At 50.4% G+C, this 25,111-nt stretch overlaps 1 protein-coding gene across 10 annotated transcripts in view; it reads left to right on the forward strand.

The window, feature by feature from the left end:
- The window catches only part of kdm6ba (lysine (K)-specific demethylase 6B, a), a 69,889-nt gene extending 46,407 nt beyond the window's left edge, over positions 1 to 23,482 (forward strand). For 6 of the 10 annotated variants that reach the window (XM_072717207.1, XM_072717205.1, XM_023790459.2 and 3 more), the window contains 23 exons: positions 1,321 to 1,420; positions 4,867 to 4,947; positions 12,446 to 12,565; positions 12,657 to 12,780; positions 12,895 to 12,987; positions 13,130 to 13,277; positions 13,421 to 13,495; positions 13,597 to 13,761; positions 14,451 to 14,600; positions 14,699 to 15,079; positions 15,230 to 18,018; positions 18,190 to 18,316; positions 18,517 to 18,622; positions 18,732 to 18,937; positions 19,022 to 19,110; positions 19,251 to 19,319; positions 19,798 to 19,946; positions 20,083 to 20,197; positions 20,573 to 20,760; positions 20,854 to 20,995; positions 21,196 to 21,322; positions 21,532 to 21,702; positions 21,953 to 23,482. In XM_072717207.1, coding sequence (XP_072573308.1) covers positions 12,662 to 12,780; positions 12,895 to 12,987; positions 13,130 to 13,277; positions 13,421 to 13,495; positions 13,597 to 13,761; positions 14,451 to 14,600; positions 14,699 to 15,079; positions 15,230 to 18,018; positions 18,190 to 18,316; positions 18,517 to 18,622; positions 18,732 to 18,937; positions 19,022 to 19,110; positions 19,251 to 19,319; positions 19,798 to 19,946; positions 20,083 to 20,197; positions 20,573 to 20,760; positions 20,854 to 20,995; positions 21,196 to 21,322; positions 21,532 to 21,702; positions 21,953 to 21,976 — 5,433 coding nt within the window. In that variant the 5' untranslated portion in view covers positions 1,321 to 1,420; positions 4,867 to 4,947; positions 12,446 to 12,565; positions 12,657 to 12,661 and the 3' untranslated portion in view covers positions 21,977 to 23,482. Of the gene's footprint in view, positions 1 to 1,320; positions 1,421 to 1,620; positions 1,771 to 4,172; positions 4,497 to 4,866; positions 4,948 to 12,445; positions 12,566 to 12,656; positions 12,781 to 12,894; positions 12,988 to 13,129; positions 13,278 to 13,420; positions 13,496 to 13,596; positions 13,762 to 14,450; positions 14,601 to 14,698; positions 15,080 to 15,229; positions 18,019 to 18,189; positions 18,317 to 18,516; positions 18,623 to 18,731; positions 18,938 to 19,021; positions 19,111 to 19,250; positions 19,320 to 19,797; positions 19,947 to 20,082; positions 20,198 to 20,572; positions 20,761 to 20,853; positions 20,996 to 21,195; positions 21,323 to 21,531; positions 21,703 to 21,952 lie in introns of those variants that run through there. The other 4 variants (XM_072717208.1, XM_072717212.1, XM_072717211.1 and 1 more) reach the window with 4 other exon arrangements.
- Positions 23,483 to 25,111: the final 1,629 nt, after the last annotated feature.

The following is a 25,111-nucleotide window of genomic DNA, read 5'->3' on the forward strand; positions in this document are numbered from 1 at the left end:
AGATCTGGGAGGTGAAAGATGATCCAGGTCACGCTGTCTGATCCAGAGATCAGCCTTTGCTGTATCACACTGAAAGCGGTGTTGGTGTGTCAGGAGCCGCCGTGCGGTCTGCCGCTCGAGGTGGCAGCCAGAGGGCCTGGCTTACTTTCAGCATAAATGTCAAGTGCCTCAGCATTACTGTATCACTGCACGCAAATGTCCCTCTGACTTTGAATGTTTCTCTTGAGAACTCGCACACAGTCACAATTTTTATGCACGACCTGTCTGTGTTCTACAGTCATTTCTGATTCTGTGAAAATGAAAGAGTTTTGCAGAAAAATGTGTGTGGTTGTATCTGTGTGTGTGTGTGACATTAGGTTTATATTACATTATAGGGACCAAATTTACCCCACAGTGTGATAAAAAAAAACTATTTCTTTGACGTTGTGGGACCAATTTTCAGGTCCCCACAAAGATCTGTGAATACAATCAAAAAAGTAAAAATGCTAAAACCCTGTATTTTGTTTGGTTACTTATGGTTAAAGTTAGGGCTGGGTAGGGGTTAAGGTCGTTATGTTGGGATTAAAGTTTTCCCTATAGCAGTGAATGGAGAGTCCCCACAAAGGTATATTTACAAACCTGTATGGTTGTGTGTGTGTGTGTGTGGATTATGTTATATTACATTGTGGGGACCAAATGTTCCACGCCCACACGCTCACTGATCAATAATGTGAAGGAGCACACAGCCAAGGCCTCCTTTAGGGTGAGAAGAGGAAGAGGAGGAGGAAGAGGTGGAACGCCAGAGGGCAGGGTGAGGGTGGGAGGGTGACATTTGACTCTGCAGAGTCACCCTGACTCAGCCACTACCCACACAACCTCCCAATCAGCATATCAGCTTTGAGCACGCTCAGCAGCACATGGAGTGACTTGGGGCTTATAATAATAATAATAATAATAATAATTAGTAGTAGTAGTATTGTTTGTGATCCTTGTGGTCATGATAGTGTTATTATTGTTGTTATTTTTAGTTGTAGTAGTAGAAGTATATTATATGTGTTTCATTATATTTTTTGAATAAGTAATGTGCAGTAGCCACTTGTTCTTTGTAATAAACTGACCTGGATAATGAGTTTCAGGACAGCTAGTGTGTGTGATGCATGTGAATGTTTATATGACATGAGAATGAGTTGTGTGTGTGTGTGTGTGTGTGTGTGTGTGTGTGTGTGTGTGTGTGTGTGTGTTGACAAGCCAGTCCTGCGTGCTGCTGTCACGCACCCGCCTCGCCTGTACCAGGATGTGACGAGCGTGTGCCACTGAGACTCTCCTGTGCATCTCTTTCAGTGTGTCCTGAAACTGAGGTCATTATGCTGAGCGGCTGAGGGGGAATCGGCTTGGATCACTGGCCGTGTTTCTGTTAGCCAACCGTGACACATCAGAGCAGGTGAGTAGCTAAACCTCAGCATTCTCCACAGTGGCGCACACACAGTCTCTGACTGTCTGTACTGGGACTTTCCCACTGACTGATATTTTAATATCATTAATGATTCATAAGCCAGATGAAACCGATGAAATCTGAAAGTTCTTGCACTTCGTTTTTAAAAGTTCAGTAGTACATTTTTTTTTTTCTTTCAAAAACATCAGGACATGCTACTTCGGAATGGGGTTACGGGTTGGTGTTGGCACTGGGAGTATGCGAGGAGAAACAGGAGGAGGAGGTAGATGGATGGTGTGGAGGAGATGGGAAAGTGTGAAGACAAGGCTAGAGGGAGGAGACACCCAGGGGACAGGACAGTGAGTAAGAGGAGTGGGTCTTTGTCAGGCCGCTGAAAGGGGCTTATGTAATAATGTGTGAGTAGACTGGGCCAGTATACCTCCCCCCTGAACAAGCCCCCCCCCCCCCACCCAGGGTGTAAGTCAGCACCACGCCAACCAGATGCTGCCGGGAGGGGGGGGGGGCATGGTGAGAGCCTTTGAGGTCCTGAGTCACAGGCAGACGCTGGCAGGGGATGGGGGCAGGTGTGCCCTGAGCTTATGTCAGGTGCCCAGGGTGTCTGCCGGGGGGGGGGGCTTGGTTTGCCTGTTCCATTGATGCGGTCTTGTGATCACTCCCAACTACATACACATACATTAATGACAATAAGAATATTCTGGATATAAGAATATTCTTATAATAAACAAACTAGTTCGTAATTCAAAGTGTCCAGTGAAGATATTTTCCGTTTATTGTAATCATTCAGATTTTGTGTTGTGGTAGTTTTAACATCATTCAATTAGATAACAAATGCTAAGTAAATTCAGTTTTTATTAAAACTTTATATCTTGTACACCACATATTTTCAAGGTGCATTTAATCCCTACTTATTAAAGTGTATTCAGTAATAATGCTGTACTTAGTACCCACACACGGGAGAAGTACAGTCGATGTGCAGTGTTAATTAGAAGCATAATGGTTGCTAATTTGTAGTTAAGAAGCTAAATTTGATTTGTACCTAGTTGCACACACTTACATTCATATTTAAAGATACACACCGATGCAAGCTTTTTAAAAAAAAATTTGCGGTTGATGAGCCAAAGACTACCACCCCCCCCCCACCCCCCCCCCCACCAATTAAAAGGAAAAAACATAATCACTTTATATTATGTTTTTTAACAGCGTCTCTGATATATGATACATTAGCTCCTTATATTCAAAGTGCCATTTATCGGCATTAATGTGGCTGTCACTGACCCATACGGGTGGTCACTGTTTCTGTGACTGCGTAAAGGTGTCTGTCTCAACACCCTCCCCACCCCCATTAATTTAAATAAATTCATTTTCATTAGCTTTCCTTTTTTTGCTGTCTTCCCCCAGTTCCCCAGAGACATTGTAAGGCACAGATGGAAACATTCTTATACACACCAAATTTCCCCCACTATTGAAACTGCTTTCTTAACCTGTACCGGTAAAAGGGGGTCGTTAGTTCGAGCCCAGCCTCGGCACACCTGTGGGTCCTTCAGCAAGACCCTAAACCCCCAGCTCCCTGGGTGCTTCTCTGGGCTGCTGCCCTTCGTGGCCAGCTTGCCCTCACCTACAGAGAGCAAGTTGGGGGAGGCGTAAAGAGAATTTCCCCACGGGGATCAATAAAAAGTATCTAAAAAAATCATTATGTGCTTGGTGATTACTTAATCCTCTCTGTTGATGTTTTGGTCCCGGTTGATGAGTAAGTAGTGCTTAGTGTTCCTCAGTATATTTTCTAGGTCAAACGCACGGCTTTGAAAACTAGACTATCCATTACGTGTACCGGGGTAGGCAGACCCGAATGTGGGAAACGACAGAGCGGGGGGGGTCAGAAAGAGTCAGAGTGTGACTGACTGAGAGGGAGGTGGCCGGAAGGGAGAACTGAAGAGTTATACACGTGGGTCGCTCATCGCGCCAGTAGGAACAGTCCGATGTCACAGTTACATTTACTATCTCGGGTAGATCAAGAACAGACGTTCTCTGCCAAATGATCTTTTTTTTCTCAACGATAGTCGCACATTCCCATGACATAACTTAGTTTACCTTCTAGATTATGGACATGCGTATGTCTGCGGGAAATTTGTTAAAATGCGAAGGCGAGGTTCTGTCGGAAGGTCGAGTGCGCTGCTCGTCAATGCGAAGCTCGGGAAACCGCCAGAAAAGGGTCAGTGTGTCATCGCTCAGAGCGATCGCAAAACATCTTTTTATAGTGGAACCGATGTACAGAAAGCTACCCTGGAATATTGGTCAGAAAGAATAAGATCGTTCTCTCTTTACTACACTTTTGCGTGACTCGCCTCGTTTCCCTTAATAAATGACATCCCATAGACTCACTAGATATGTGAGACCGCAGTGAAACGGCTACACTGTTAAATATCCAGTTGCACACCGTGATTAAGTGAACAACGAATGTGTACAAATAAAATATAAGTCAGACGATTACGGGTTGCGGTTATATATAGGTATCGTGTTGTTGGCTGCCGGCAAGATAAACGTACGGCGTGTTTCTAATTTCACCGTGTGAAGTACAGATCTTTCTACGCATCGTTTGGCAGAAAGAAGCTGGCTCGTTGTTGTGAAGGGCAGATCGGTCACGAGTGCGCCTTGAAATGGTCTAAAGAGCCGGACTTGGCTTTGGTGCCAGTTTGCGCTGTCAGGGAATTCCGTCCGCGCAAGGAGCTGGACGTCGACGTCACGGTGGGCGGAGCAGGGCTGTTTTGCGGTGACGTCAACTTGCGAACAGCGTGTCCCTTTAAAACACACACGGCACGACTCGGCTCGGCGCAACTAGATCCAGCTCCGAGAGCGAGAGGCTATAAAGAAAGAAAAAGAAAATTAAAATCGAGGCAGCAGACGTTTAGTCACTCTCCGTGCTTCAAGCCATTTGAATTCCGAGCGATCCGAAGGAAGAGGAATTTATTTTGGTGTCGGATTAGCGACGGCATTCCCGGTCCACCAGCGCCTCGGAGCCGCAGCACAGAGCGACAGCCAACAGGCGCTTTATCACTGATCGGATACGGTACAAGCGAATACCCTGAAACCTCTATATTATTGTTTTTTTTTATCGGACAAGAATCCTCGACAATTGCGATCGCGTGTTTTCTGCGCTTCAGTTTTGGTGTCTGAGAAATGGCGAGGCAGTTGATTCACTGGGAGAGGAGCGCAGACTTGTTTAAACAGTATTGCTGCCATTATTTTTCGCCGTCGCCTTTAAATGTTAAAATAAAAATAACTCTGCCGAACTCGAATGTGAGAGTCTGGAGTAGTTTTTAATATTTTCATAATTCGATTAAGAATGGTTAAGAGAATTATTTTGTTCTAGTTTAAGTCACATTTTTTATATCTAGCAACTAATTTAGAATTATAATTTAGTGTCTGTTATTCAACAGACAGTTGCCTTTGACGGAACTTCGCCGACTAGGAATAGCGACGTGGGACAGTTGTAGGACGAGTTCACATTTTCGACGAAGGTAAGTCGGTTTTCTTCATTATAAGGAATATAATCTGCCTCAGGGTGTGTGTGTCCCTGTAGCGATAACAGAAATGCTATGAATGTCCGGGAGATTTTGCGAATGCATGAGCCGTAGTAGCCGACGCTGAGTCCCTTTAACAGTTAATAGTTGTCTGTGTGTGAAACCGGAAGAAAGATTTGCTCGTATTAACCCCTGAGTGACCGATTCTTATTAATTCATGAGGAAAATCGGCGAAATTGGCGAAATCCATTTGGCTTATGTTGTAGCACAATCGTGGATTAAATGAATGCCGTAGTGCGACGTGCTATTGATGTGCCGCCTCTTACCCGTGGTGGGTATCTGTGCGCGCCCTGAAGTCCTCCTTCAGTCAGACAGCGTAACTCGGCACTTCAAAGCAACCCACGTGTGTCCGTGGGAGGGGGGAGGGCGGGGTGTGAGTGAAGGAGCTGTAATACGATCTCGTGCCTTTGTCTGCGAGGGGGGGGCGGGACGGGGGAGGGGCGCCGGCCACGCCGTCGTTTCAGCTGAATGAACCACGCCACAATGAGAAATCGAAAGCTGTCCATTTTTATCTTTCTGCCTCGTCGGGGGGGGGGGGTGTTTTTATGTGTAAAGGCTTTCTGAGAATACGCCGTTTACTAGTTACTGAGGGGAAGTGACTTATCATAAGACGTGTTTTTTTTCCTTCGTGTCTTACACAGACTTTTCATACCTTGCTCTTTGAGGTTTTATAGGAATTTGAGACGAAATAACCATGTTCCCGACAGCAACGTGCATAAGGCGCTGTCGTGCCGTCTTCCTCGGCACTTCAGTTTATATGAGGTCATAAACCCCGTGTTGTTCTGGCGGGGAGGTTTTAAAAGTTGGGGGTGAGGGGTGGGAGATAGGAAAATCCCTTTCAGGTTCGACTTCCGATGGCTTAATTTATAGACTGATTGACATGGAAACGAGTTGCGTGTTTGTTTTTCTTTGAAGCCATCGGGGAATTTAGGGCTGTGAATTTACGGAGGGGTGACGGGAATCTGCCTTTTTCAGACCCCGTTCGGCTGCACTTGTTTTGAAATACCCGCGGGCCCCTCCCGTTAGCGGCGTTTGCCTGTTAAAGGGATATGCTCTGAAATACACAGCGGGTACCCAACCAACTGTCATACATTGGCTCTATGATGTAGTGCAAGAAGTCTCACAATTAACTGATGCGGGGTGTGCGTTCCTTGGAAATAACATCACTTTTTGTGTGTCTGTCCGTCCTTCTAGTATATCTGTGGGGGTAGGGAGTTGAATTGTCTTTTATTGCTGTGTGAATTGGTGACTGGAGGGGTTGGCTGACAAAGACGAGGAAAATAAGTTAGCCGTTAGTGGCTGACTAAGCAGTTCATGTTCTCAGCCCATTGGGCAAAGTGACAAGTGAGATTGTGTTTTACAAGGCAGGTGCCACTCTTACAATTGGGTCATGATCAGCTTTGTCCATTTTGAAATGGATGTGTGATAGGTTCATTCATAACAAGAAATGGAACTGAAAAGGCCAGTCTATGCTGACTACTCACTTTCATTGTCATTAATTTTTGAGCCTACACCTTAAAATTTGTGGCAACAGGGCAATCTTACAATAAATGGAGGGTGTGAGTGTCCGTGTTTACTAGCATTCCCGCCCCCATGCTCTATCACCCAATCAGAAACCCCACAAGTGTGACATTTCAGTTCTCTTTGGATGTTTAAAGTGTGTGTGTGTGTGTGTGTGTGTGTGTGTGCATGTTAGCTGAGGTTGCGTATGTCTCTGTGTGTGAGATGCAAGCAAACCATTTCCTCATTTGGTCTTGGTGTGTTAAGTTCCCTACGTTTTGCAAGGGGACGGGAAGCAGGCGGATGGTGAAATGGCTGTTTCAGCAGGGCCAAAATGATGGGGCACAGTGTTATCCTTCTGCATATGCACCCCTGGAGTGTCCAGAAGCAGCCTGGCCCTGTCTCTCCCCACCTGCCAGGATCAGTGTGGCCCCTCCACCTCCATGCTGAACCGAGCTGAATGGGAAGGACCAGGATACAGGGTCCAGAGACTGTGGCTGTTTTGTGTCCCACGCCGGTCCCCTAAATTGGATTCCTGTGTACGAGTCCACGCTCTCTGCAGCGTAAGCCTTACGTAATGCACGGTACCACCAGCAAAGCTGAACATCATGTTCATTTTTGTGGAGTCGGTGGTGAACTATGCATCCCAGAGTCAGTGTGCCGGCGGGGGTGACCTTTGCAATCTCCATGGTGACGGTAGTGCAGAAACAGTGATGTGGCACACTGGGGTTGTGCAAGCCACGTTGAAAGTGCGCTGTGCTTGTTTTTATTTTTATTTTAGTCACTCCTGCCTACAATGATTTGCCTGTGTTAGTTAAAGAGAGAGAGAGAGAGAGAGTATGAATTGTTTTGAACTGAATCTTCACAGCTGTTAAGTGAACTAGGTTTTGATTCAGTGCTGCCTCTTAAGTTTGAATATAACCATAAAAGAGCAACATTTCAGAACACAGATGAATTTTTCTATTAGTATTAAAATGCACAGTGTTTACAAAGGAGGTATCCCTGGAATGCGTTTTCGGAGCTCTGCCGTGTCCTCCTTCAGACCTGCTGGGATGTCAGAGTGGCCTTTTCCAAGAAGATGAGGGACCTGGAAATATCGACCAATTATAACTCCCCTTCTGTCCCCTATTCTTTGACAAAGCATAAGTGATGCTCTGATTCATATCTCGGCAACTGTTGCCAAGGGAACGGGCAGACTGATACATTATTTTTTCTGTTTTCTTTATATTCTTTTTTGGTGAAACACACTATCCAAGTCTGAGTGCACACAAGGCCATGTGGGGACGCAGCAAAAGGCAAATGACTGGTTATTGGAACCAATCTGGAAGGGATAACAAGAACTTCCAGAAAACCTTCTGTTTTGTGTTGTATTTTTTTTTTTCAGATGTTGATTTCCTGATGCATGCTGAGAAACACGTCTTGTGATTTCAGAACAATCGATCCAAACGGTATTTGTGCTTTTACTGGCCCGAACATTGTGTGCAGTAAGCCGGTCAGGAGGCCGCACAGATAACACGGCTGTTCATGCCCGTCCCTAGCAGCTATCCGCATGCGAGGGCAAGCTTGCACCGGCTCCCATCCAGTGTGTGTGCCTGGCACACAGAGCGACCTCACTGTCCCCCGCCGGGTCGCGGGATGATGCGTGACACACATGTGAGAGCACACCGAGGCAGCCACCTGCTTCCTCTGAACGTGACATGCACACACGCTCTCAGACTCTCAGAAAGTGCGTCATTCCTGTCCTTGGAAGCCGTGTCAGTGGGGGCTGGCTCCATAGCCATATGACATTTCCCTCTGTCCAGGTTCACTAACCGTTTCCAGAAAAAAAACAGATTGTCGTTCTCCACCCGCCGAGCACCGGCTGGGAAGCAGGCCTCGCTTCTAACAGGCCCGGCGTGGTCTCACAGAGACGGCAGGCCTTGTGGGGAGGGGAGCCAATGGCAGCCGGTTTGGTGGAGCTGCTCTGCTCTTCGGCGCACACGCCGCCATTGTTCCACAGGAAACCGCATGTTCAATACCCCCCCCCCCCCCCCCCCCCCCCGACCCAGCTTGGGAGGCCCACTTCCGGAGCCTCACTGACAGCCGCTTCCTGTCTGATCGCTGCTCCTCTCCACTGTTCTTCTTTTCTACATGTCAGTCATGTATGCCCATGCCCATGCCTGGGAGCCGGTCCGACCCAGAGCTTGGGGCAAGGAAGGGCTTTCTTTAGCTTCGGCAGCCCAGTGAAGACTGGTCCGGCGACCGTGTCGAGCATCAGTCAAGCCTGAGCCATGCTGCCCGGATGCAAGTTGGCATTTCAGCCGAGCACTCGATCTTCCTGGAAGAGCGAAACTCCCAGACAGGGGTTTAATCAGCAGATCACAAACGAGCTGCGTGACTTCAGTGGAATTTATTTATCGCGGTTGCCATGGAAAAAGAGTGTCGTCTTTATTAGTTCAGGATATTCTTCATAAATGTCTAGCTCAGATGGCTGCAAGTGTCAGCAGAACATCAGAGAAAGGGTGAATTTTTAAAAATATCAATGGCACTCAAAATTTACACTGATTCGCTAGATTTTTTGGCTGGGCTCTGTCGTGTCGTTAACCACTCTGCCATCCATCCTTCACTGCCACTCTTTCATGCTGCCCTCCTCCAACATTGCCACACACCTGCTGTGCATGCTTTCTGTTCTGCCAGTTCCTGTGGCCTACTTTTTTCAGCAGGAGGGTCTCGATTTCCCCATCTTTAGGTAGGAAGTGTCTCCAAGGAGCTCCCTTAAGTGGCCCGGGGCGGATTTCCTTTGGGGGGGGGGGTCATGGCTTCCTCCTGTATGGCCGTCTGACCGCCGTGTGAACATGCAGCATGTTCTGTCGCCCGGCTGCTTCAGGGGCTCTTGGCCTTTCTGTGGCACAGTGTTTCCCGGCCCGGTCCTCTGGGACACGCAGATGGTCCACATTTTGCTCCCTCCCAGCATCCCTGCCAGGCAGTCCGAATTTTTGCAAGGAAGTTGGGAGTGAACCAAAACGTGGACCATCTGCAGGTCCCCGAAGACCGGGTTGGGAAACATCGCTGTAGCGTATCGATAAGCTTGCAGCCAGATGAACCAGGTTTTGGGGTGGTGGGGGGGGGGGGGGCTATGTGTCGTGGTCAGTCCTCCCCCTTCAGATCAGGACGTACAGTGTGAAGGTCTTTCGCGTTCGCACCGACACAGAACACATGCACATACACGGCCTGCGGAGACACAGACGCAGGATTTGGCAGTTCCTGCTGATCCTCACCATCACGTTCCCTCCAGAACATGATCCTGATTTGGAACCGGTTGCATAATGCCTAAATGTGGAGCTCAGAATTTGTGTGTGTGCATGGGACGGGTGGGTGGGGGATGGGGGGGTGAGTGAGGCCTTTTCTGTTCTTTCCTTCTGCTCTCCCTCTGGGTTTGTCTATTTATAGCCCCGCAGCCCTGTGCTCCAAACTCTCCGCAGTCAGGGAAATGTGGCTGAATCTGCTCCGATCGCGGTCCTGCATCCACAGCGTTAAAGCTGCCGGCTTTTTATCCCCCCCCCCCCCCCCGGTGAAGCCCATGATCTGTTTTGGCCAGATCTCCCAAAGTCTTTCCTTTCCTCCAAGTGAGGCTGCTGTCGGCTGCTTTGTCTGGGGACAGTCAGCATGGTCATCCCGCCCCAGGCCGCGGGAGCAGTGTGCTGCATCACGGCCTGACTGTCACCAGCTTTGCCGGTTGTGGTGGTTGGGGGAATTCTGGGCTACGGCCTGGTGAATTGTGGCAGCAGTTTCTGACTGGAAGTAGCGATGGCAAGGGGGAATTCAGTAACCCTGGCAGTGCAGGCAAGGAAACTTTTTTTTTCTCTTTTTTTAATGAAATTTGGGTTTATTGGCTGAAGTGTTGTTGGTCAGTGCTTTTGGTGTCAGACATGAAGTGTTTTGCCTGAAGTTAATAAGCTGTTGCAGTTCCCCTCAAGACACATGTGATGGCGCTGTTCTTGCTTAGTAGTGTTTTAAAGGGTTCAATTAGTTGCGTGAGATGCAACAACCACCAGCTATGGCACGGCCCTGCGCCTCCACCGCGAATATGCACACCTACTCTAGCACCTCGCCTGTGGTCATGGTTTGTTAGCTTGTTTGCTGATGTTCTGTTGCCTCAGTTTGGTGGTTTTGGATTCCCCCATCACCAAAAACCCAGTTTGTTCATCAACTTCCTGGTTGCCACACCACGCTGCACCAAAACCCCATGGTGACACCACTGTGCCGAGGAAATTCCAGCTTGCGTCACGCCGCCAAAATGCCAGTCAGCCGCGCCAGAGGGGGTGTTCCCTCCAACCTTCCTACCTGGGAAGGGTTAAGATTCTGGGGCAAGCCCTCTCGCTGTGACTCAGCGGGGGTTCCCCAGACCTGCAGAGGAACCAGGTGGCGATTTGGCTGTTTACAGTGTTGCCTCAGTCCCCTGTCTCAGCCACATCACACCAGGACCTTGGATGCTGTTGGTTCACAGGCCGTGCCTGAGGCAGGGGGTCATCCTAAGCTGACCACTTGGTGTGGATCTGGGAACTCAGGGAGCACATAGACAGCTGCAGTGTTACTTTGGGTCATAGTCATTCCTAACATCATCTGAGCTGTCGCCGTATCATTTCCACCCCGTTGTCGTCGCGAGTGACATGGCCCTCTCGTTTCTCATGGGAGACGTCCCGGCGGCTTGTACTCATGCCCAATAGAGTTACGGTTCCATCAGTCTTGCCGGGTCACACTCATCGGTTTCATTTCTTCTCTGACTGGGGAAGTTTACAGCAGTGGGACTCTCACCATGAATGAGAACAGAGACTGCATCTGGTACGGTCTCTCCTTCAGAACTGCAGTCCCGCCTTTCCCCCTCCCGGGACTGGCCAGGCCCTCTCCCGCCGGACAGAGCGCCCACTGTTGGCCGTGAGGAGCCGGCACTCCTGGCCAGTGAGCCGCAAGGGCTGCTGCTCGATGTCGGTCGGGGAGCTGAGGGAGATGCTGCGGTTTGGCTCTGGTGGTTTGTCGGCATGGCGACATGATGCTCGCATATCTCGGGACTTGTTGGATGACAGGCTGTTAGTATCTCTGGTTGGTTATGACTGGCAGCTTCTGGGAATAAGAGCCTCCCAGGTGAAACCCTCAAGTTTGTCTAGTGGGAGGAGGTCCCTAAAAGATACCTGGCTGCTCCCTAGGTAGACCGTGGCTGCTCTCCTGGGTGGGGGTGGGGGAGGGGAGCAGATGGACCCGCACGTCAGCTTTGGCTTATATGACTGTCCACACGACTCCGCCTCCGCGCTGTGACAGACCGTCACCGTTCGCAGGGAACGTTTAGTACAGCGAGGCATAGTGAGTGGGCGGAGCGGCTTGAGCACGGCTAATTTGGGAGCTCCGTATGAGGCGGGTATCGGGAACAACGTGCAGCTTCTGGCAGCGTGTGTACGTGTGTGTCACCTCGCCTCCAAAGATAGCTCTCGGTTTTAACAATTCTCCTGGTTTCCCCTCAGAATCGTGCAGCAGACATGTCGTTAGACAGGCACGCGGCACCTATCCTGCTATTACGCATCCCGCACTCTGACATACACATCTCAGTACCTCTCTCACACTGCAGCCCTTCACATGACCCTGTTTTGCACTGCAGTCATGAGTGATGTCTTGCCAGTATCCGGCCGAGATTTTTTTCTCTATCCTTTTGTCAACATTTGGAGCGCCCTCTAGAGGTGGCTCTGTGTGATAACATATGTTAACATATCAGATGTTTCAAAAATGATGCTTGACCAGCGCAGCGGCATCTTCATAAAATCCCTCCCTCCTTGGTTCTAGACTTCCAGCCATTCTGTGTGTGAAGATGCTCTCTGTGCGTCCATCCCCCCCTCTGCTTTCCCGTCCTGGGTTACGATGCCCTGGCTGGCGGCCTGACATCTCATTCCCTTGCCCACTCCGTTAGGTCGGCCCTGAGAGAACTGCGGCAGATAGCGGACGGACGGACAGACGGACACTTCGCCCCTGTTTCCTGTGTGGCCCCCTCTGTGCTGCAGTGGAGGGCTTCACACACACAGCTAGTGTGGTGAGTCAGTCGAGCTATGGGACCTGCGTGTCTGAGCGTGTGCGGCTGCGTATCCGAGCCTGCGGTCCTCACCCCCCCCCCACGCCTGCAGGCTGGATGCATCACACGGCGGAGCAGTTTGGTGGCCGTAGCTCACGGGACTCTTTCCCCCTGTCCGAGCTGAACCATGGATCATGGGCACCTGTGGCCGGCCGGCACTGGGGCCCTCCCCCCAGGTGAGCTACACGTTGAGGAGGTCCCCTGGCCCCCCTGGAGAGAAACCCCCATTTTCACTCGCCATGGCTGTCTGCCATAAGCACTGAGTTCACTGACTCTCTCTCTCTTTCTAGGGGTCTCCCCCCTGTCAGTCAGCCTCAGCTTCTTCACCTGCCGTCGGGTCACCTGACCGGGCCAAACCATCCCAGTAAATTCTTCAGCAGTGGGTGAGTCTGACCTGCATTCTCCCGTGTGCAGTTGTGTGGGGTATAACAGCTCTCGTACTTATAGTACATAATGTATTTGTGAGTGTGTATGTAGTCATACTGGCGTCATAGTGGGTGACATGCCGCACTGTCCCCCCCGCAGGCGTCCTGGGGACAAGCTGGAACCATCGCTCCGAGCTTCGTGGGAGTCCGCCGGGCTGATGGGTCCCGATGTTGGACGGGGCTACCAGAACCCCAGCCGGCCACACCACGAGTATGGCCTGGCGGGCCGCCACAGCGCCTTGCTGAGGGTGAGCCGAGGCGGGGGGCATACCGACATGGAGCAAAAGGTTCTTAGTGTGAACTTATCACACCAGATATACAGGTGCCTAAATTGTTTTCAGTACGAGTAAAATATAATAATTCATAAACCAAATTGTTTCCGTTTGTTCAGTTTGGTGGTCCTTACCAGCCACCGGCTTCCAGAAACCCTGCTCCCTTGGGCAGCATGTGGAGTCCACTAGCACAAGTGAGTATGGTGCCCTTTCATTCGCTGGGGCCCCCTGCCCCCAACCCCCCCCCCCCTCCCCCTTCAGTGTCAGTCGCTCACTTTCATCGTCCCCTGGCCAGCAGTCCCGGCCGTTTCCAGGAAAGATTATAGGCGCCCAGCTGAAGCGGCCCGCACCCCCCCTCGTGGAGCACTCCATCATCCAGCATGCCCCGCCTCCACACCCACCCCCAAATGAAGAGTGCCCCAGTCCAAGCAAGAGGAAGAGGACTGGCAGCTCCGAGCAGGTCAGGGCACAGAGCAGACTCCTGTCTGGGGATGGGTACACAATCAAGGACCACTTTATTAGGCAAAGCTGCCCATTAATGCAGCAACATGTAGACGGTGTGTGCCTGACCGGTGTGTAGACGGCCTGTGAATGACTAGCGCAGGGGTCTCCAACTCCGGTCCTGGAGAGCTACTATCCAGTAAGTTTTCTGTCCCACTTGGCTTCTGATGAGCCACACCTGTTCCTGGTATTTACCTGAGAACAGGTGTGGCTCATCAGAAGCCGGGTAGGATAGATAACCTACTGGATAGTAGCCCTCCAGGACCGGAGTTGGAGACCCCTGGACTAGTGTATAGACAACGTGCATTTAGGCAGCATGTGAATACCCAGCATACAGGCACCGTACGGGCGTATAGGCGTCGTGTGCATGACTGGCGTATAGACACCATGTGGGTGTATAGACAGAGGTTTTTTTTTTTTTGTACTTTTTAGTTCCTCTCCTCCGTTGTCATCTGACTTTTTGTCATTTCTTTCTATCCTTTCTTACTTTCTTTTCCCTATTTTTGAATTAATCTGTATAAATGATGCAGTAATATATGACAACACACCCATGTAAAGCGCTTGGGGGTGACACTGTTGTAAAAGGCACTATTTAAAAATGATCGAGTTAATAATCGTGATGTAATAACGGCCGCATTGCCTCCCCAGGCGCCTCACCCAGGAGGGCAGCGCCTCCCCCTGCTGCCACTGTCACCTTCTCACTACCCCCCGCCCAAGCCAGCCTTCTGGAGCCCGTTGCATAAGGGCGGCGCCCCCTGGCCCGTGCTGGACCGGAAGAGCACCCCGGGGGACTTCCAGGTCAGCGCCCTCTTCCGCTCTGTGACAGTGACCCGCTTGACGTTTTATTGCTGGAAATGGTTCATGTTGTGTTTTTGTTTTGCTGTCTTTGGTGACAGGAAGTACCCAAACCACCGATTGGGGGCTTTTCTTACAAGTTCCCCCCCAACACCCCCTTGCCAGTCTCCCCGTCGCCTCTTAGCTCTCCAGCCTATAGCCAGGGCCATGGGGGCCCTCCTCCGCCGCTGGGGCACGGTGCCCACTTTCCCCCTCCCTTGCCCCTTCTCCCACTCGGCCGTGGCCTGCCCCACCCACGGGGCGCTGAAGGGGGCCAGCCACCCCAGGACAAAGAGAGGCTAGCACCGTCCCCAGCAAACTTTACCGGCGTGCCTTATAGCCACCGCCATCATCAGCCGTCTCCTGGCAGTGGCCTTTCAGAAACTCAGCGCTGCCCCCCAGAGGCCTGGAGGCCACATGGCCAGCAACCTCTCCATACTCAGGTGACAGAGCAGTTTAGGCATACAATTTACTGGTGTTACAATACCGTGGCAAACTAACCTGACCGTGTGTATTTTATGTTAATTTTAATTGGTCGCTTGTGGTTGGAATATAAGTTTTATATTTGGCTTTCTGCGTATTTCTCTCTACAGCAGTCAGGTCAGTACGGGACAGCGCCAGAATCTCAGGGTACCCAGCACCAGAATGGAGCCCAGGAAACCAGGGGGCCCCGGGCTGGCCAGCACGCTGCCCCCTCCCGCACCCCTGTTATCACCTCCAGCCCCTCCAGCCTGTCCGCTTACAAATCTCCATGCCGACCCAGCCTATACACAGGCAACATGTCTGCCGTTCCTTCTGTAACCACAGCGCCCCCTGCTGTCTCCACTGCACCAAGCACTCACACTAGCTGGAGTGGGAAGGCGCCCGTGGGGCTGGTCCGGCCTGAGCTGAAAGGAAGCCCCCTCGACAGTGGCAGTTCCAGGGCTTCCGGAGGCTCCCACCGGCCACAGCCACTCTCCCAGGGAGCTAGGTCTTACTTCAAGGAAGGGCCTGGCGTTGCTGTCTCTTCCTGCTCCTCTCCAGGCTCAAGGCTGGAGCTCCCAGGTGACAGGCTCTTAGGCAGAGTCTCCGACCCTATGACATCGGCCTCGGCTGCAGCCCCTGCCCTGTCTCGCCCCCCCCTCCTCAGAGCTGCCCCAGTGGCACCTCAGAGCATCGAGGAAGCCCTGGACAAGCTGGATGCTGAACTGCAAGGCGTGGAGAAACGGCAGGAATGGGAAGGGATGAAGAAGAAGAGGGATGAGGAAAAGGAGCAAAAGAAGGTGCAGGAGGGCCGGTGTGAGACGCGCCCCGGGAATTCGGAGAGCCTTGGCCAGCTCCTGTCCAGCAGTCCCTTGGGACCCCCCCAAGCTAGCAGCAAGACCCCCTCACCCCCTACCTCCCAGCCCTCAGCTCCGTACCCCTGGCTGGGCCAGGCTGGAGCCCCCCCACAGCCTCAGGGCCCGGCCGAGAGGCCCCTGCCCCCACCTCTCACCCCACAGACAGACTCTGCCCGTGAGAAGCAGAGGCAGAGGGCTGAGTGGGCGCGGGGGGCCTCCCAAAGTCCCCAGTCGCAGGCTCTCTCAGGGATCACCCGTCCCCCCGCCCTGGGTCTTCCCGCCTTGCCCACTCCACTCATGCCCAGCCTATCCAAAGACTCCCTCAAGGAGATTTCGGGCAAAGATTGCACAGCCTCTACCTTGCCGCATCGAGACCCTCCCAAGCTCCTGCAGGCCCCCACCTCGTGCAGTGGTCTAGGCAGCCTCGGGAGCGGAGCCGCCGACTCGGACAGCGCCCCCTTTGAGGAGGAATCCCCAGAGCTCTCTACTATCCTGCCCGATGGTCTGGCCAACATCATGAAGATGTTGGATGAGTCCATCAAGAAAGAGGAGGAGCAGTACTCGGGTTCTGACGTGCCGTCCTACTCTCCTCCATCCCCCCTGCCCCGTTACCTGTGTGCCCCCCAACTCCTGCCTGCTACCAAGCCAAACCCAGGGGAGGATTTCGGCCCAGCGGGACACACCAGCCCCCCAGTGCTAAGCAGACAGGGCTCTCTGGCCTCCCCGTGCAGCCGCTCCTCCTCGCTATGTGAGGATGAAGAGGAGGAGGTCCCTCCGTCTTCGAAGACTCTTCACTCACCAGATACCGGGACGGGACTGGCTACCGGCTACCGCTACAGTGACCTGGCCAAGCTGTACGGCCTCCCCGAGCCGGCTAAGGCAGAGGGCGACAATGAGGAAGAGGAGGAGGAAGAAGACGAAGAGGAGGATCATTCCTGTTCCCCACCCCCTCAGCGGCCTCATCTCCACCAGACCGGCATGAGTAGTACATTGCTGGATTCTGATGTAGAACGTCAAAAGTATACGTATCGTGGAGGCCCCTTTGGCAGGCCCCCTCCCAATGCCCTCGGGGGTGTCAAGTACTCCTCTTCTCTCTCTCTGGGCCCAGACATTTGCCGGCAGCAGCAGGAGAGCTCTGTGCAGCTTCCTGCTCAGCCATGCCCTCCCCCTGGACCACCCAGCCAGGAACCGGCTTGGAGCAAGGCACAGAAGCGTGAAGATGATACCTTGGACATCTACCAGATGGAACACGAGGACACTAAAGGAACGCTGGGGGTCTTCCGAAAAGGGGAGAAAGGCTTCTCGGCCCTGAGGGACCCCTCAAAGGCTGACCCTGAAGCTGGGCCACCTCGGTCAAAGATGAAGCTCACCACCATCTCCGAGTCCTCGCTGGCTGAACTGGGTCGCAGCTGTGAGGTCCTGCTGACCCGACATGGCATGCCAAGCCGGACCCCGGCCGAGAAGGAGAGCCAGAAGACTGGGAAGGACAGGGACAGGGACAAGGAGAAGCGGAAGTACGATAGCAAGAAACACCAGCAGAGGAAAGAAAGGAAGAAGAAGCACAGGGAGAGGAAAGATGAGATGACCTCCTCCTCCTCATCCTCCTCCACCATTTCCTCTCACTCTAGTTCTAGCCGCAAGCATAAGGAGGGCAAATCGCACAGGGACAAAAAAGGCCGGGAGGTCCTAGGGAATGTCGACCTCCAGTGCAAGGAGGTCCGGGAAAAAGTCCGGTCTGCAGAGTCTGAAGAGAGGAGGAAGAGGAAAGAGGAAGGGGGCGTGCCAACTGATGAGGGGGAGCAAGGCACCTGGGCGTCTTCAGACAGCGGTGCTGGAGTCAGCACGGTCATCTCTGGCAGCGCCGCCCTAGGCATGGGTCCGGCGGACTTGCTGAAGCTGAAAGCGCTGTCCGATGGCCCTCCCAAGGAGCTGAAGATACGACTGATCAAAGTGGAGAGCGGCGACAGGGAGACCTTCATCGCCTCCGAGGTCGAGGAGAAAAGAATCCCCCTGTCAGAGATCACGATCAAGAACACTGCAGCGGAAGTGGTGCGAGCCTGCAAGTGAGTGGAGAGGGCGTTGGGGGTTAGGGTTTGGGTTTAGGCGTATTCCTCTTAAACCTTACAGTCCTTACTGGTGAGGTCTCAGGATGTAGGGTCTGGCTTGACATGTGGGAGGAGTGTCCCCCATGAGTGATTCCTTCCTGTATTCATACTCTCTCTGCTTGCTTCTAGGGGGGCACGGATTAAGGGCAAGTTCCGCGAGTCCTATCTCCTGCCAGCCTTCTCCGTAAAGCCCGTACTGCCCATGGGCCACCCCATCCCACGCGAGAAGCTCAACCCGCCCACACCCAGCATCTATGTGAGTCCCCCAGCCCGTCTCGTACCCCCTACATTCATGAATCTGGTTAGAATGATCCGTCACTCTGCCTACAAGTGTCAAGGTTCAGATATGTACCCAAGCATTCATCTTATCCCTTCTGGGTGCAAAATGTAATGCAAGTTATTAAATCTGAAAAATAAGTAACTCCTGATGAAGGTGTCGCCTATGTCCCCCCGCAGCTGGAGAGCAAGCGGGACGCCTTCTCCCCCGTGCTGCTGCAGTTCTGCACTGATTCGAAGAACCCCATCACCGTCATCCGGGGCCTGGCCGGCTCTCTCCGCCTTAGTGAGCATCCCCTCTCCGGAGTGACGTGTCGTGTCACGCCACAGCCACACTTGCCATCAGTCACATGGGTGCATGCTTTGCCGTGGGGTGACTTGTCTCTCTCTCCCAGACTTGGGCCTTTTCTCCACCAAGTCTCTGGTGGAGGCCAACGCAGACCACGCCGTGGAGGTGCGCACCCAGGTGCAGCAGCCGGCCGACGAGAACTGGGACCCCAGCGGCTCTGCACAGACGTGGCCGTGCGAGAGCAGCCGCTCACACACCACCATCGCCAAGTACGCCCAGTATCAGGCTTCATCCTTCCAGGAGAGCCTGCAGGTGAGGCCCCGTCAGTGCCATCTAAAGTCCAGTCGCCACGCCCTCACGGTCTCGGGGTGACCCTTACCGTGTGCACATTCACAGGAGGAAAAGGGCAGTGACGAGGAAGATGATGATGAGGAAGAGGAGGAGAAAAAGACGAGCGTCCCGGAGCCCTTGTTCACTGGCCCAAGGTATTCAGCGCCGGGTTAAGTGCCTTTACAGAGAGCGTTCTGCGCTGCCCCTAGTGGCAGCTGAAGCCCTCAGTAATGCTGATGTGTAATTTGACCATTTTCCTTTCTCATCCTCGCCCCCCCCCCCCCCCCACCTCCAGCACGGAACAGAAGCCAGTGGGCAAGATAATCAAATTTGGCACCAACATTGACCTCTCAGACCCCAAGCGGTAAGAAGGGCAGACTTTGCCCTCAGTGACTTTCTGCTTGATAGCACAGCTCACTCTACTGCAGTAAAGGGGGTGGGGTGTGTAAGCGGTTCCCCGGGTGCGACATCTCAAGTGCTCCAGAATTTTCCATGCCTGTGTTGTGGTGCTCTACTGACCCCTGGTGGTCACTTATAGTGTAGCTTTTAATTTTTTAATTTCATTCATCACATAAGGGGTGTGTGTGCGCGTGTGTGCATGCGTGTGTATGTGTGCGTGCATGTGTGCATGCGTGTGTATGTGTGCACATGTGTGTGTGTTCGCCTCATGCCCTGCACTGCCTGGGATGGGCTTCAGGCTCCCCAGCTTAAGCGGATTTAGGTGGACCTGGTCTTCTTGTCTGTGACTAACGTAGTAAAATGGCCCTAGAGATGGTGAGACTGGCTGAGGCTTTGCAGATGGCAGATGTGGACTAATGACCTCTATGTGTCTCCTTGGCCAGCTGGAAGCCCCAGCTGCAAGAGCTACTGAAGCTGCCGGCCTTCATGCGCGTCTCGTCCAGCGGGAACATGCTGAGTCACGTGGGCCACACCATCCTGGGCATGAACTCTGTGCAGCTCTACATGAAGGTCCCAGGCAGCAGGACGCCAGGTCTGCCTCTCTCTCTCTCTCCTATCTCTCTTCCTTTCTCCCTCTTTCTCTCTTCCTTTCTCTCCCTCTCTCTATCACTCTGTCTCGTCTCTTTCTGGATTGTGAGTTTACTGTGCCCCGCCCCCCCCCCCCCCAGGCCACCAGGAGAACAATAACTTCTGCTCTGTGAACATCAACATTGGCCCCGGGGACTGCGAGTGGTTCGCTGTGCATGACAACTACTGGGAGGTCATCAATGACTTCTGTGAGAGGTGAGACCCCAGAAGAGGGACTAGCCTGCAGGATAACATGTGGCCAGATACTGCTTAGAGGACCTTGTGTTAATCAGCTGGGTATTTAATATGTTAGTTTGAGTATGAATAAAAGGCAGCACATTGGGTTAGGGTTATAGATTGAATGTTCTCCCTGGTAAAAGGGGATTTTCCCATCTTTAAATTGTAATGTGTGTGTGTGTGTGTGTGGCCGGAGAAGGACTGGCATCCCTCCCAGTATGTTCCCTGCAATAGGCTGTAGTCCCCCCCCCCCCTCCTCTAAACCCTTCTTCAGGAAAGCGATGAGAGGATGGATGGAAGGACAGGCAGATGGATATTTGGCATATAATGAAATAATACTTGCAACTATTTCAGGAATGGAGTGGACTATCTAACAGGCTCGTGGTGGCCAGTTCTGGAAGACCTTTACCGGGCCAACATCCCAGTGTACCGCTTCATTCAGCGCCCAGGGGACCTGGTGTGGATCAATGCGGGCACAGTGCACTGGGTCCAGGCTGTTGGCTGGTGCAACAACATCGCCTGGAATGTGGGCCCCCTCAACTGTGAGCAGCCCGGCCTGTCCAGATCAGTCTTTCAAACCAACTTCCCCCCCGTTGCGGTTCTTGCCTGATGGCTTGGGTTGTGTTGCCCTGCAGCCTATCAGTACCAGCTGGCTCTGGAGCGCTTCGAGTGGAATGAGGTGAAGAAGGTCAAGTCCATAGTGCCCATGATCCACGTGTCTTGGAACGTGGCCCGCACGGTCAAGATCACCGACCCCGACACATACAAGATGATCAAGTGAGTTCAGCAAACCCGCTAGACGTGAGGCTTTCATGTGAGCGTCGCTGTGGTGGGTAGCTTGAAAGAGATCAGTAGCCGCACAGAAATATGAGGCATGGTCAGTTCAGAGAGTAGTTGTAGTAGGGCTTTCCACCTATACTGACCTTGAAGTTGTCAGAGTATAAATCCCCTGTGTCCTCCCCCCCCCCTTCCCTCAGACACTGCCTTCTGCAGTCCATTAAGCACATCCAGATCTTGAGGGACCAGCTGGTGGCAGCTGGGAAAAAGATCTCCTACCAGAGCCGAGTGAAGGATGAGCCCGCCTACTACTGCAATGAGTGTGACGTGAGTCGACCCTGTGAACTCTGCACTGTTACATGGCATGCAGATGCAGTGGAATCATGATCAACTGTGATGTGTCAGTCAACATTCAGCTCAGTTGTAGGCAGTGTGCTGTTGGGATCAGGGCTGGGAGGCTGTCACGGTCAGGAGGTACTGCTGCACTGTCGGGTTGTGCAGACGTTATAATGAGTGGGTGTTGTCTCTCGCCGCAGGTGGAGGTGTTCGACCTGCTGTTCGTGACGAGCGAGAACGGCAGCAAGAAGATGTACGTGGTGCACTGCGAGGACTGCGCACGTCTGCGCAGCCAGAATTTCTCTAGCGTAGTGGTCCTGGAGCAGTATCGCATGGAGGAGCTGATGGCAGCCTATGACAGCTTTACCCTGGTGAGCGCAGTGTGAACGCAGTGTGAGCACAAGTACGCGCACACATATACACAAGAATCTCACAAATCACAAATTCAGTTCATAATGCCGGACCTTTACAAGAATTTCCAAGCTCATGAATCTCCAAATGACAACTGAATTAATTTCCCCTTTGATTTGACTGATTCAATGCAAATGTAGGATGGTGTTTGTGCAGCTGGCATGTGTTGGTGTTTCAATGCCCCCCTAACAATCCTGCTTTCACCTGCAGGCTCCAGCCCCCAGCTCACGGTGAGGAGCTCCTCCTGTCTAACAGCCATAACCAAAACTCCTGGTTGCCAGGACAACCCAAGCAGTCTTTTAATATTGTCATTTTTGTTTTGTTCTTTTGTTTGTTTGTTTACATTTACTACTGCTAGTACTTGCTGAACAGCCAATCGAACGCCCGTTTACTCATTGTTTACAATACCACATCAGCCAATAAAAACTCCAGTTTACTGTCATTTGCCCAGTCTACCTGCTGGCAGTTGGCTTTTAGTGGAACTCGCCTTGGTGCTGTATTGGTTAGAATGACTGACTAAGGGAGTTTATCTCAATGGCATGTTTTGTTTTTTTGTGTTAAATCTGAAATTTGTAAATACTATTTGTATTTTTGTGGGGTGCTTTTTTTTTTTTTTTATTTATTCCAATTTTTAAACTAGATCAGCCTAGCTCTATACCACATTGGCCTTGTGACTTGTATTTAGATGAAAGATAATGAAAAATACTAATAATAGAGTATGAACATTTTTCTAAAGCATTAAGAAAAAAACAGTTTGGATGGTTCAAAACATACGGGTTTTAAGACAACTTTGTTTCTTTTGTCCTTGAGAATCTTGTTTGTATTAATTGTAGAATTTTCAATTATTTTTTTTCCTGGAGATTCTAATGACATGCCCTTGTAAGACCCTGTCAGACCTTTCCCACTCTCTTTGTATGTATTATATTATCAGTTGATTATTTTAACTTGTTCATTGTACTTCCCATCCTGGGCTGTGTTCTGCTTCTGGATTTTTAATTGTAAATCGTTTTTTTATATTTATGTATTTTTTTGCTTTTCTATTTATTGGAAGTCAATGTTCTCCCGCATCTTATTAGGTATATCAAATGTCAAAAGTTTTCTATTGTAATTCCATTGTAATATTTTGAGACGGGGGTCTGTGGGAGGGCTTCCCCCCCTTATGGTGCTCACCTCCCCTTCACCCCCATACTCACTATATATAAATGATATCTATAAATAATCCTTCACCTTTTCTCCTAGATGGTAGGGCACTGGGCTGCAGTAGACAACTAATGTGATGCTGTCTTTGAGGTGGAAAGCAATTCTCCTTCTCCAGCAAGAGTAATTGTAATTATGCTTAGGGACTTTAGTTGCGACGAGTGATTAACAGTTGGAATCTGTTATGGGATAGAAGGTGCTATGATTTAAGACCTTTTTTTCTTTTTAAAAACAAAAATCTATTTTTCCTCTTGCAATACACAATTTGCTGTTTGTGGTCATTTATTTAAACTGCACTGTTTTTGAGAATTCACACACACACACACACACATGTGCGTGCACACACACACACCAAACTGAGCCAACCATGTCTAACACTTCGTGAACTTGTGTGATTTTTATGACTTAATAAATTTTTTTGATAAATCAGTGTGGAAGAATCTTTCTGTTGAGAAAGGTGTCCTCTGTGCACACGATTCCACTGCATGCCATTGCTGAGCAAGACACCTGTGAATCCTGAAACATTAAATTGATGCCTTTGAATCTGAGCGTCCCATTTGTGTTCTCTGTGCTTTATTGAGCAAAATGTGATTGTCAAATGCCCTCTGCACTGACAACCAGCTCCATTTTTGTAAATGTGTAACCATAATGCTTCCAATATTTGCCAGCATTCTAGCATTATTTGTGACATTTAGATGAATAGCAGAATATCTTGGTTAGAAATAATAAATTAATATTTAAATGTAATGACAAAAATGAGCGAACAATCCTTACATTTACTGTAAGAGTGAAGCCTGGACGCAATTGTGGTTCTTAATTCTTTTTTTTCATGTCCCCCCTTAGTCTCCTTTGCTCGAGACTAAACAGATTCAGCTCAGCTAACCTCTCCTCATAAGACATTCCTCTAAGACCAGGAATCATTCTCGTAGCCCTCCGTTGCACCTTTTCTAAGGCAGCAATGTCCTTAAGGTATGGTGACCAAACCTGCACACAATATTCTAAGCAGGGTCTTACCAAGGAATTATACAATCATAGCATCACTTCCCTTGACTTAAACTCCACACGCATAGAGATGTAACGCAACATTCTATTGGCCTTTTTCATTGCTTCCCGAGAGAGGGACATGGAAGCATCAGCATATATACTGAGGTCTTTCTCATAATCAGCTACCTTTATTTCAGTGGAACCTATAAAATATCTGTACTTTATATTTCTGCTCCCTGCAAGGATTACCTTACATTTATCGATCTGTCAGGTATCAGCCCAGTCACTAATTAAATCAAGATCCCGTTGTAGCCTCTGTGCTGCTAGATCAGTATCTGCTACACCACCCACCTTGGTGTCGTCTGCAAATGTAACCAGTTTACTGTATGTATTGGGGTCAATATTATTAATGTAAATTAGGAACAATAGTGGTCCTAAAATTGAACCCTGCAGTAACCCACTATGAACGCAGGCCCACTGTGACATTGTGCCTCTAATAACTACTCACTGCTTCCTGTCAGTTAACCAGATTTCGATCCAAGCTACTACAGTTCCTAAAATCCCTGCAGCTTTGAGCTTAAGCAAGAGCCGTTTGTGGGGGACAACATCAAAGGCTTTCTGGAAATCTAAGTAGATCACATCGTAGGCCTTTTTGAGATCAATTTCTCTTGTAGTTTCCTCAAAGAACTCAAGTAAATTAGTTAAACAGGATCTACCTCTCCTAAATCCATGTTGGCTATCCCTCAAAATGTTATTTGAATCCAGGTAATCTACCATTTTCACTTGGATTATAGCTTCCAGTACTTTACCAGTAATGCTAGTTAAACTGATTGACCTATAGTTTGCTGGATTACTTCTATCCCCTTTTTTGAATATGGGCATTATATTTACATGTTTCCAATCTGAAGGTACCGCAGCAGCAGATAAGGATTTCTGAAATAGTAAAGTTAAAGGTTGGCTAATAATCCCTCATCTCTTTTAAAACTATAGGTAAGATGCCATCAGGGCCCTGCAATTTATTTTGAGTTTAGCTAGGCTTAGTACCACATCAGTTATACATATATTGGTCATAGACGACGCTGTATTCATACTAAATGGTGATAAGTTACTCATGTTCTCTACTGTGAACATCCGTGAAAAATAATCATTAAACTCATTTACTATATCAATTTCATTTTCAATTATAAG

This window comes from Paramormyrops kingsleyae, chromosome 10 (genome assembly GCF_048594095.1).
Source record: "Paramormyrops kingsleyae isolate MSU_618 chromosome 10, PKINGS_0.4, whole genome shotgun sequence".
Taxonomy (NCBI): Eukaryota; Metazoa; Chordata; class Actinopteri; order Osteoglossiformes; family Mormyridae; genus Paramormyrops; species Paramormyrops kingsleyae.